At 29.2% G+C, this 13057-nt stretch overlaps 2 protein-coding genes across 5 annotated transcripts; one reads left to right on the top strand and one right to left on the bottom strand.

Annotated features, from left to right (window-relative positions):
- The first annotated feature begins 2021 nt into the window (after nucleotides 1-2021).
- LOC112697873 (polyadenylate-binding protein RBP47-like) lies at nucleotides 2022-6631 on the top strand. Its single transcript, XM_025751239.3, has 6 exons — nucleotides 2022-2889; nucleotides 4196-4658; nucleotides 5148-5203; nucleotides 5272-5402; nucleotides 5519-5615; nucleotides 6181-6631. The coding sequence occupies exons 1-6, from the start codon at nucleotides 2488-2490 to the stop codon at nucleotides 6343-6345; spliced, it is 1314 nt and encodes a 437-aa protein (XP_025607024.1). The 5' UTR covers nucleotides 2022-2487; the 3' UTR covers nucleotides 6346-6631.
- A 174-nt stretch (nucleotides 6632-6805) lies between these two features.
- On the bottom strand, nucleotides 6806-12735 carry LOC112697871 (serine carboxypeptidase 1-like). Of its 4 annotated transcripts, XM_025751238.3 has the most exons (9): nucleotides 12562-12716; nucleotides 12244-12384; nucleotides 9674-9781; nucleotides 8538-8821; nucleotides 8221-8463; nucleotides 7726-7832; nucleotides 7468-7554; nucleotides 7245-7350; nucleotides 6806-7107 (listed from the first exon to the last, which is right to left on the bottom strand). In XM_025751238.3, the coding sequence occupies exons 1-9, from the start codon at nucleotides 12650-12652 to the stop codon at nucleotides 6964-6966; spliced, it is 1311 nt and encodes a 436-aa protein (XP_025607023.1). In that variant the 5' UTR covers nucleotides 12653-12716; the 3' UTR covers nucleotides 6806-6963. The 4 variants fall into 4 exon arrangements, with proteins under 4 accessions (XP_025607023.1, XP_025607021.1, XP_072075518.1 ...); XM_025751236.3 differs by having other exon boundaries at nucleotides 12244-12735; XM_072219417.1 differs by lacking the exon at nucleotides 7468-7554.
- Between the last annotated feature and the right edge of the window lie 322 nt (nucleotides 12736-13057).

Genomic DNA, 13057 nt, shown 5'->3' on the forward strand with positions numbered 1-13057 from the left:
AAAACCTAAACTTATTTTTTTATTTATAAAAATATAAAAAATGAAAATTCTAAAACTTTCGATATTTAAAAGTAGTAGAAAGATAACGGAGAATGACTTAAATCATATTAAATAACCAAACTTTTTTAACTGATTCAAGAAACTCTTTTGATTTAAGTTTAAAAATTATTATCAATTACCTATACCTTTTCAGAAGTTTTTAAAATTTAAACAATGATACACATTTAAATATTTTTATTAATCAAGTCCAACTAAATTAATTTAACATAACAAAAATTAGTTATAACTATTATTATTTTAAATATTATTATTTAATTTGGTTGGTCTAAATTTATAAAAAAATTTGAATATATAACACTATTCTTAAAATTTATTATGAATATTTTTGTTAAATTTTATTCCTCTTTTCAGATCTATGAATTTAATGCTTATACCCATTTATGGAAACATATTTTACACTTAAATATTCTAGGTCAATAAAATTAATTATCTTTTATACCTATTACTCATTGTGTAAACAATTATTCATATTAATATGCTGTATATACATAAAATAAAATTCAGCCACCAAATTAATTATTTATATAAAATATATATTAAAATATATAATTATATTATATATATATATATATATATAAATTATTTATAGTTATTATTATTCTAAATTTTATTATTTAATTTGATTAATCTTGATTCATAAAAACTTTAAATGTATAATATTACTTTTAAAATTAATTATGAATATTTTTATTAAATTTTATTCCTCTTTTTAGATCTATGAATTTAATACTTATACGGTTATACCTATATATGAAAACATATTTTACACTTAAATATCCTAGGTCAATAAAATTAATTGTCTTTTATATTTATTACTCATTGTGTAAATAATTATTCATATTAATATACTATACATAAAAAATTAGTCATTAAATTAGTTATTTACATAAAATATATGTTAAAATATACTATTATATTATGTATATATTAAAATCAAATATTAAAATTAATAATTAGTATAAAATATATGTTAAAATATAAATATATATTAAAAAATTAAATTATATATAATATTTATATATAAATATATTAATAATTAATTTTAGTGATTAATTTTAATATATAAATAATATTTTTGTAAAACATAAAATATATATTTTTTTAAAGATAAAATATTATTTATAGAATAATATATATATTTATATAAAAATATATAATAATTAATTTAATAATTATTTTTTTAAATAATCATATAAAATATTATTAGTGTATCAAAATTTATTTTTAAATTCATATATGTCATTGTATACACGAAACGTTGATAATCATAAAACTACTCTAGAACATTAATTTTTATAATTAAATAAAAAAATTAAATTTTATTACATTGGCGGTATAAATAATTTTATATTTTATATAATTATTTAATCAAATTAATACGTTTTAATAATTTTTGAAATAATTAATTTAAAAATTAATTATTTTTATTTATGTGATAATATAATTAAATATAAATTTAATTTTTATATATTATCAATATAAAAATATTTTTAATTTTCAGTATACCAAAATTAAAATGATTAAATATTTATATAAATTATTCTTTTTATCTTATAAAACTATAATTCAGTTTGGTAAATTTTTTTTGAAATATTTGTATTTTTAAAATTTCACAAGTACAAGCTCTTTATTTTTTATTTATTAAATTAAAAAATATTTTATAATAGTATATTTGTGATTGTAACTTTTAAAAGTATTTAAAATATTTTTTTTAAAATAATTTATACTTATTAAAATTAAAAAATCTAATATAATCTTATATATTAATTAATATCTAAATTTAATTCTTATATTAATATTAATTATAATATTTTTAAATTTAAAAAAGATTTTATGAAACACAAATTTATTATTATTTATACTTGTTAAAAGTTATTTTTAATTTAATTTTTATAAACTTTTTTCAAAAATAAAATTTTTATCAAACGCTATGTGAATTGTGATGTGAGTTTATAAAAATTGATTCCAAATAAACATTTAAAAAAAAGAAAGAAAAGAAATTGCAGGAGAGAAGAGGCAGGGAAAGAAACGAAAATCTGGCGGCGAATGCAGAAACCACACTGTCCACACTGAGACACCGAAACTCTCATCGTATATAAAGTGGACTGCTTGGCATTCGTGCAAATCCCTCACAATCAGATCCAACGGCTGACACCAAACCCCATTCGTGAAATCCAACGGCCACAAGAACGTCCGCGTTTACGAAACAAACCCAACCCATGTATCCTTCATCCTCTTAAGTTTAGTTATACCCTTCCACCGCGCCCCCGCTCTCTTTCTCTCTTTCTCTCTCTTCCCAATTTTCCCAGATTCACCTCTTTCTCTCTCTAAAACTAAAAAACCTCACTCCTCACCCGTTTCTGTTACAGAGAGAGAAAGTTTCTCTGTTATTGTTGTAACCGTTTCTTTCTTTTTTCAGTTAACAAGATGGAACAATCCAACGGTTCTGATTCGCCGCAGCAAAACCAACACAAACAACAGCAACCGTCGTCAGACAACCATCAACCGCAACAACCGAAGCAGCAACAACGGCAACATCCACCGGCCGTTGCGGTGCCGACGCAGCAGTGGATGCCGTATCCTGCGGCGGCCATGGTAATGCAGCACCACATGTTGCCGCCGCAGCACTACGCGCCGCCTCACTACGTGCCTTATCACCATCCCTACCACGCGCCGGCTCCACCTCCTCCGCCTCACGTGGCTCACCACAACCACCAGCAGCACCAGCATGGATCCGGCGGCGGTGAGAACAAGACGGTTTGGGTTGGAGATTTACATCACTGGATGGATGAGAACTATCTCCATCGATGCTTCGCTTCCGCCGGAGAGGTCGTATCCATATTTTCCGTTAATTCTGTTATATTTTCAGAGAAAGCTATATATCTTTTTGGTTTTTTCTTTCTAACATATATCTTTTTGAGTTGATTTAGTAACATGAAAGCTTTTACTTCAGTTGGTTATTTGGTGTGTATAATTTGTAATTTTTAAAATAGCTAAGCTTGGATTATAGCATGTAAATGCATTTAGTTGTGGTATTCTAATAGTTATGGTATTGAGATAATGAAGTATAATGATTTTTCAAATAATGATATTTTAGAGAATATATATATGTTAAAATGCAAATTTTCAATTAGTTGCTTGTGATGGTGTCTCTTAAGTTTTAATGGGTTATAGACTTATAGTATCTTTTATAAGCTGTCATTGTGCTTTGAAGCTTATCTCAGCCTTGAATCGAAGCAAACATTGAAGCTTGTGTTGTCTTTGAAGTGGAGGGAGCTTTACTTTGTTTAATTTTTACTTTTATATGGCCTGTAAAACTGAAATTCAATAAAAGAAAACCAAATTAATCTAAGGTTGGATGTAAGTGAAAAGAGTTTTACATTCACATTGCACAGAAGTTATGATGTAAGGTTGTATGCTTTATTTTACTCATTTTCATCAAGTACCGATTTCGTAATGTAATATTTTAAATTTAATATAGAAACGTAAATATTTTCGTGGAAATGAAGGTGTTGTGCATTTATTTGAACTAGTTTGCATATAAGAGTTTTCCCTTTGTAGAATACAGAAGGACCACACTCATTGATGATAAGTTCGGAATTTTTCTTATATTTAAAGATTAAAGTTTGAAGAATCTAGTGGGAAATGTAGATGTTGTTGCTGGTTTTCTTCCCTTTGTAGTGCATATTCATTCATATCTTAGTGCTTTAACATGATATTTATCTTGGTTGAAATTTTTTTATTATGATTATAGTGAATTACATTGAGATATTATTATTGAAGAGAGAGTCACAGAAATGTTATACACAAGAACAAAATGTTATATTAGAAGGAAGTATGCTTCACTCATACAAGTTCCTATACTAATTTTTTAAACTAGATCTTGTGCATTATTTAGTCTATTACTTAGATTACATAAAAAATATACCGGAACTAAGATTATGTGTTTGTATGATTATATAACTTTGAAAAGGTGACACAGTGTCTACTTTGTTGCCGCTCTAGTTTGATGAAAATTAACTGGAATTTTGAAATCTTAACTTGTTTCAACATCAAATGCTTCTTGTTCTTCTCTTATGGCTTCATTTACAAACCTATAGTATTGCTTCTTTACTGTTACCATATGGTTTTGCAGATTTCATCCATCAAGGTTATTCGCAATAAGCAGACTGGTCTATCAGAGGGTTATGGATTTGTTGAATTTCATTCACATGCCACAGCTGAGAAGGTTTTACAGAGCTATGCTGGAATTTTGATGCCGAACACAGAGCAACCTTTCCGCCTGAACTGGGCAACATTTAGTACAGGAGAGAAGTCCTCAGACAATGTTCCTGATCTTTCTATTTTTGTAGGAGATTTAGCTGCAGATGTTACAGATAGTTTGTTGCATGAAACGTTTGCTAGTGTGTTTCCTTCTGTTAAAGCTGCAAAAGTTGTCTTTGATGCCAATACTGGCCGTTCAAAGGGCTATGGTTTCGTTAGGTTTGGAGATGATAGCGAGAGAACGAAAGCTATGACTCAAATGAATGGCGTTTACTGTTCTAGCAGGCCTATGCGTATTGGCGCTGCAACTCCAAGGAAATCATCTGGCCATCAAGGTATCCCAAATCACATTACTTGTTTCTGAGTTCTGGCATGGAATTTACTCTTTGGGGACTTTGAGAATTACATTTTTATTCTCATATAAGCAACAGTATTATGGTTGAATTGATGATTATCTCAATTTCTATTTCTGGAATCTAGATGGTGAATAAATGCCGTGACATGACACCTGTTTTGTATTTTAAGGAATGAACATTGAATTTATTTGCTGATTTATTAATAAACCACTTCTAATAATGTGAGGCAAGCTCAAGTGTCATTGGTCTGCAGCATCGTATCTTTGTACATACTACTTAGTAGGCAAATAGAACTACTTGAATTCATTTTTTCATCAATTTGTTCTTGTCTTGGTTTCCCATCCCGTCAATTTGATTTTGATAATAGAGATGTGCTCTTTTCTAAATTTGTTTATCCATTGCATGTTGCAACAAGAGTTTGAAATACCTGTACTGAATGTATTCAAAATTTTCTGTTTCGTTTTATAGGAGGCCAGGCAAATGGTGCATCCAGCCAATCTGAAGCGGATTCTACAAACACAACTGTGAGTTTCCCACTCAGTTGTTAGCTTTTGTATTTTTATGCTTTCTCCTAACCGATATTTTATGATAGATATTTGTTGGAGGACTCGACCCTAATGTTACAGATGAAGATCTTAGGCAGCAATTCTCTCAGTATGGTGAGATAGTATCTGTTAAGATACCTGTTGGAAAGGGGTGTGGTTTTGTCCAATTTGCAATCAGGTAAACTTTCTGGCACTCTCAAATCATTGCTTTTTCATGGAGCCAGAGAGGACATGTTGCCTATTCTCTTTATTTATGTAATAATTTCATATCATTCTGAACAACCACCTCTCCAGAAATAATGCTGAAGAGGCATTGCAGAAGCTAAATGGGACAGTGATTGGCAAGCAAACAGTTCGTCTTTCTTGGGGTCGTAATCCAGCAAATAAGCAGGCAATTTCCTCTTTCATGTACTCTCATGCATGTTCAAATAGATTTTCATGGCCAATAACTGTCTCAAGTCATCTAGATTCAGTTAAGTTTTTATGCTAGCTGTCGAGGGCCTAACACAACCCTCCTCCTTTATCCTGGCTTGGGACTGGCTATGTAACATAGGTGGAAGATGCAAAGTATAAAGACACTAAAAGAATAGGAGCAGAGAAAAAAGTTGTTCTAAGACAGATTTTGTCTGCCTCTACCTATATCTTTCTCGAGACAGATTTTGTCTCCCGTATTTCTATCCCGGGGACAATCTCCAAATGTGGCCTTAGTCTGCAAGAACAAGTATCTTTTTATGATTATCCATCTAGGGATACCATTTATTGCACCTAACTTAAGGGATGTGAACCTTTTTGGTCCTTGGCTGCTTATATCAACAAATTTGAAGTTTTCTGAATTGATTTTTAAAAATGTTATTAGAACATCAGTGATAGAATAGTACTGACTGGATTTTCTTCATGTTGTATGTCTTTAAATTGCATTTGTGATGATTCTCAACGGGTATTTCTTTGGAGAACAGTTTAGAATGGACTTTGGTGGCAACCACTGGAATGGCACCTATTACGGAGCCCCTGTTTATGATGGTTATGGATATGCATTGCCTCCTCCTCATGATCCAAGCATATATGCTGCTGCCTACGCTGCTTACCCTATCTATGGAGGCCACCAACAACAAGTAAACTGAAGAAACAAAGTGCAACTGCAGGAGTAGCTCCTCTCACAAGTCACAACAACAGCATCATGCTTGAATGAGGAAAATTAATTCTTGATTTGTAACTTGCTTGATCTGTTGAAAATTCTGATAAGAACCCCCTCCTAATTGTGGAGTGGAGTTGAATTTTGGCATCCTGAAGTAGCACTTTAGGGATTAATTTAATGATATGATTACATTCATAGGAAAGTAACTATAATGAGGAACTTGTTTATTGGAATAATTTAAGTATGAAAGATTTGAGTGTGCTTGCTTGACATATTGTCTCTTCTTTGCTTTTGATAGCTTTTCTTCCTTTGCCAAATCAGTTGAATATTTGATTTCACAATTATTCAGATCCGACATATCATTCAATCATTCATTTTCGTCTTTTCTAAGAAACTTCAGGTTCTTTCATTGGAATTCGTGTGCATATTGGGTATGTTAAATATCCTTTGAAATAAGCAGTGAAATGAATTATTTATACTCTTTTTAAACACACAGTAGGAGCCATTCTATTTTTTGTTTATCTTTTCCCCCTGAATTAGGCATGAGACTTATCTACCAAGACTTCACATCAATTTTTTCCTAACCAATATACTTTAGAGAATTTTAATTCTTTGGTGGAAGTTCTCCATTGAGAAAATATGAGATCATGGTTAGTGCCCTCTGAGGTTGGTAGCTTGGAACAGTGTGCCCTGCTCCTCTTACAGTTACAAGAGTGAGCCCTTTATACCCAACAACATATCCTCCAACCTGCATATTTTGCATGTAATTATGTCACCTAATTGCAACCTCTAAGGTTCTATATAGACAAGGATAGATACATAATGGCCTATCAATATTAAAATATGTTGATATATTATTAATTAATATAATTCTAAATTAATCACCTGATTGGCAGAATACCATGAACGCCAAGGTGTCTGCACTGGAAGTTTGAGGGCATTTATTGAATACCTAGATGAAGTTATGGGAACTCGACCATCTGTGTCGCCACTGCATTACATTATTAAATACAACAACAACAATAAATAATGTCATACATGTAGCCAAGCCTTCATTAAATCATTGTATATCTTGAATTCAAGTGGTAAATGAAAACTAGTGTCTTACCTATAAATCCAGATGCTTAAGTTACTTGATATTAATCTATTTATAGTTGGTAGAATACTTGCTGGACTATCCGTCCATCCCACCAGGCTGTGATTATGACAGATAAAAGGAATTCATGGAGTATAATTGATGTTGTGATTATGGCATTATTATGGGAGGTTTCTATTGAATCGAGAAATAGGTTTAATTGTCTATTTTTTTTTTTATACAGTATATACAAGATTTTTTATAGATAACTCAAATGAACCAATTGGATACCTGCAAGAAGACCAATTTGTGGCTTTAGCATGAAGGGCCTTTTGAACTTCTGGGAGATTCAAGTAGGACTTTGTGTAATGATCAGAACAAGGGTCGAAATCATTGCCCTACAATGTTTGATATGGTTTCATTGACACATATAAAGCATGAAAGTTGAGATGTAATTAGAAGATGAAAGTTTTTTTTTGGTTTCCCACGGTATCCCCCAACCCAACAGGTCAAGAACTAATCCGTCGCAGATCTGAGCTCCATTTAAGGGACTGCCGCTGACCAATGAGTTGCTGCATGCACAAGGCGGTATTCGAACCCCGACATTTGCTTAAACGGACGAGTGAACTGACCACTCGACCAACTCAAGTTGGTTATTAGAAGATGAAAGGTGTTTGGTTACAAATGATGAAAATAACTTGCCTAAATATATTAGTAATTACCGTACATTATAAAAAAATCTCCTTTTTTTTAATTAACCAATTAACATGAGATACTACAACTTACAGGAGATTTTGATGCAGATGAAGAATCACAAGGTGGAGCATATATGTTGTATATGTCAATATCACCAACTTCAACATCAGCCATGTTCATATATTTGATGCATTCATTAGAGAAATTACCGCTAACATAGTCACAATTTTTTTCAATTCCAGAATGTGATTCGTCAGAGCTTAGAGCATGTGACCAGTAATAATCATACATACCCTTTGTACACAAATTATCATCTATCCATCCATTTCCAACCTGAAATACTATCAGTGTATTAAAATTAAATTCCTCGAATATAAATGTGTATGTGTATGTGTGTGTTGACTAACCGCAATTCCTTTTAAGTTGATAACTGTTTGATGATTTGACGCTGCAATGTTATTATATGAGAGAATAGTGTGAGCAAGCTGAGGGACATAATGGCCAGCATAGCTTTCTCCAGTTATGAAGAAGTCACGTGTTTTGTAGTGTGGGAATCTCTCAAGCCACTTCACAAGGAATGTGTAAGAATCCAAGGCGGTGATGCTGTCGCCAATTTTAGCATAGTCCGAGGAAGTGTTTGAATATGAAAATCCAACACCTGCTGGTGATTCTAGGAAAATCACGTTTGCAACTGCCATGTTTTACATACAACAAAACCATCCTTAGTTTTGATCTGTTATGAGTATGACTCTGGTCATTTAATAAACCCTGAAAACTCAGGTGAAATCGACTCACATGAATTTGATAATTGAGAGCCATTTGATGATTTAATTAAATTTTTATTTATCGGCTTTCAACTATCAACTTTTACTTAGTGAAGTCGACTGCACATGAATTTTCACTTTAAATTATTTTTAGTAAATATATTTTATTAATTTATGTATGTAAATTTTAAAGAATATGAATATAAATTATATTAATTTACGTGTATAAATTTTTAATAATTATAAGTATAAATTATATTTATTTTTTTGCAAAATCTTTATAAATATGAGTTTAAATTATTACTGGCCAAAACCGATAATATTTGCGCCATCTAGCATTATTCTATTATATTTATTTATCTAAAAATTTTAACGTTTAAAAGTGATTTTATAATATAGATCATCATTATTAAAATCGAATCATCAATTGAATCAACTAATTTATTGGGTCACTAAATCAATTGTCCAATCAACCTACGAATCCTTGGTCGAACCATATGATAGGTTAATAATTATATAAATATATAAAATTAAAATCCAAATAATGAAAAAATACAACATTATTCTCTCTGTTTGGTAATCGGCTAATCGCTGTACATCAACTCAACATTCTGAGTCACACATATAGGAACAAATTTGATATGTAAATATTTGTTTTAATTTATTTTATTTATCCTAACAAACCGTGTGATATTAAAACAAGAGGAGAAAAAACAAAAACAAAAAAAGAAGAAGGAAAATTCAACCTTGCTAATAATAATGAATGCTTAGTTGCTTACCATTGTTCCATGCATATGGATTTCTGTAAAGTGTTCTTCCATCACTATTGATTCTAAAAGGTCCCAATTCTTCCATTGCTCCAAACCCCAGAGAAGAGCACCCTGGCCCTGCATATGCATTTTTCATGAACATATTATACATTGCCAGTTTTAGAGTGATATAGCTGTTATTTTCATTGATCTATCCCTCTTATAATTTTTTAAAAAAACGCTTAATATATGTATTAGTTAACAAATTTTATTATAAAATAATTTTTTTTAAGAAGAGATCAATTTGTGTCAGAAAATTTTAGAATAAAAAATTAAAATACTCGATCTAAAATTTTTTGAAAATTAATTTAAATATGTAATCAGTAAAATAATGCATGTAATAATATGGAATTTTTTTTTTCTCTTTGAAATAAGTAATTTAAAGTTAAGAGTATTCACTCAGACTTTTCCTCCATTTAAATTCTCCGAGTTATGTAGTATTCAAGTTGTTGTTGTTGAAAAAATCAATAAGGAATAGTTGATGTGATAATATTTAATATTTAATATTCAATTAAATTATATTTTACATCATTTTATTATAACTTTATCTAGCTATTATACATGTTGAAATTATATCTACCAAAGAATTTCTCTATGTGCACTTTTGTGGGCCTAAAGTCGGCTGATAATAACTATAGCCTTTTATTTTATTTTTATTCTTTTCTTTGTTTGCTGTGACAATAGACAATTAATATTGCCAAATATGACATTGAAAAGAGAGATTCTATAGTCCTATTCTTTATAGATACACATATATGAGTAGGGCATCAAATGGACCTAAATTCGTCAGGTGGATTTGTATAACTCGTTAAAAAAATTTTGGACGGACTAAAAATTTAAAATTATTATAATAAAAAAATTCGCTTAATTTGTACCGTTTAATACATAAGTTTTGACGAATTTCAATTGGGTGGAATAGATTTGTTCGATAAACTTTTGATTTTACGATGATAATTTGATTTAGAATATTATTTTTGTGTTTGTATTTAAAATATTTGTTTTACTTTAAATTATAATTTGAACAATATTTGATTGATATATTTAAATAATAGAGATTTGGATAATATTTAATTATATATTTTGAATAATATTTTACTTTTAACAATATTAGTTTTATTATTTTATTTTAAAAAATTTGGTTAATAACTATATTTATTAGATATTTGAAATTATAAAAATTTTAATATTTATGAATTTAGAAATTATAAAGAAATATTTATTATTTAAATAATTATCTAAAGAATTTAGTTAGACAATAATGTAACAAATTTTATATTGTTAATACATTAAAACTGAATCTTAAATAAAGTCCACATATAAAAAAAATCATATTCCATTTAACATTAAACATGTGAATATTGATGCGATATTGAATAGCAAATATGTTTTACCAAAACTTTTCCAAAAAATAAAAACATTAAATTTTTTACCATGCATAATTTCTCAATTTCTAATTAATGATGCAAAAGCAGTGATGAGAGGCATATATAGAACCTCAAGAACCAATGAGAGATCCAATTGTGTGTGTGATCAATGGAGTCACACATATGCATTATCATGTTCTGTGGTAGACATTGATAATTGCTTTCGTGTTGGAATTCCATTAGCAATATTAATGGGTTCAAGTTAGGCCATAGATTAGGAATAATGAATCATGTAATCAAATAGTAACAATTAGCTTAGTGGTGGAATAACATTTTTTTATATATATTTATCTTATGTTTGAGTTAACATTAATTAATTTTTTATTTTTTCCATTACTAATATTTGCTTCCTAATATTCCCCAAAATTATATTGTTATTTTTTTTTGTTTTCCACGGTATCCCCCAACCCGACAGGTTAAGGACTAATCCGTCGCGGTACTGAGCTCTATTTAAGGGTTTGTCGCTGGCCAATGGGTTGCTGCATGCACCCCCGATACTTGTTTAAGCGAACTAGTGAACTAATCACTAGACCAACCCAACTTGGTTATATTGTTATTTTTTATTATGATATAACAACTCATCAATCATCATGGTTGTGTTTCCGTGTTTGGTTAAGGAATATTTGGTGGGGTCACTAACTATCCTATTCAAGAATCAAAACTATTCAATCCTCATCATATATGTTTTTTTTAGTGGAAATTCATTTGCAGTAAATTTTACGTAAAGTTAATACTTAAGAGTCGTTAGATCATTTGAGTGATTTAACTAAATTTTTATCTAACGGCTCTCGGCTATTAATTTCACGTGAAGTCACCTGAGTTTTCACCTTTTTTTTAAATATATATTATTAACTTAAAGAATTTAATTTTGATAGACTATTAGTGTAAAATAATTTTACACGTACTTCTAATTACATAATGTTATATTAGTAAAAATAACTATTTTTCACGTTAATTACGTAAATTATCATCAAAAAAACGGATGTAAGATTTACGACTATATAAAATGTTTTACATTGTCAATACATTAAAATTAAACTCTTGCCTTAATTCAAAGTAGTAAATATATATTATTAAACTAAGTTATTGACAGTTAAAATTGGATGAAACATATACCTCCATTGAGCCATAGAAGAAGAGGGTTGGTGGAAGAATTTTGAGGTGACTCAACAAAGTAGTAGAAGAGTGCTTTCCCTTTGTTTGCATCAAGAGTTATATAGCCAGCATATTGATCAAAATCCACTCCTTCAGGTTGTCCTGGTAGACCTTCAACTTTATCATCTTCTTTAAGCTTAGATTGTTCATCATCATCATCATCAACATGTAGTTGTGGAAGATGAGAATGGAAAGCTTCCAATGATGATGATGATGATGGATTTTTGTTATTATTATTTTGAGACCTCTTTGAATGAATGAACTTAGAGAGGTGTTCACCTTGTTGGTTAGGATTGGCCTTGCATGTGATGATGATGATGGACAAATTCATGAACAAAAGTAGTTTCAAAGATATCATCATAAGATTCATCTCTTCTCTTTATGTTATGTTGGAGTAAGTGTACTGTGTATTGTTTCTTGTGTTATATGTTAACTTCAATCATATACATATATGGTGGCTATATAAGTTTGATAATATTTAAAAAATATTCTAAAAGTTTAGAATAATATTGTATTATATTAATATTAAAAATACTTTTAATTTAAAAAATAAAATTAAAAAATATGATCTCAATTTAAAATGTTAACAAAGTTATATAATAATCACTATAGCATAATAATATATTCTATTATATATTATTTTATATTATTATTCAATCATATATATATTAATTATTATAGTTAATTCTCTAATTTAGTATTTAAAAAGTCTTTTATTTAAATTGTTGAACGGGAATCATTGAGTAAAATAATATTTTTATACTGTTAATTAATA

The sequence above is a fragment of the Arachis hypogaea genome, chromosome 16 (assembly GCF_003086295.3).
Source record: "Arachis hypogaea cultivar Tifrunner chromosome 16, arahy.Tifrunner.gnm2.J5K5, whole genome shotgun sequence".
NCBI lineage: Eukaryota > Viridiplantae > Streptophyta > Magnoliopsida > Fabales > Fabaceae > Arachis > Arachis hypogaea.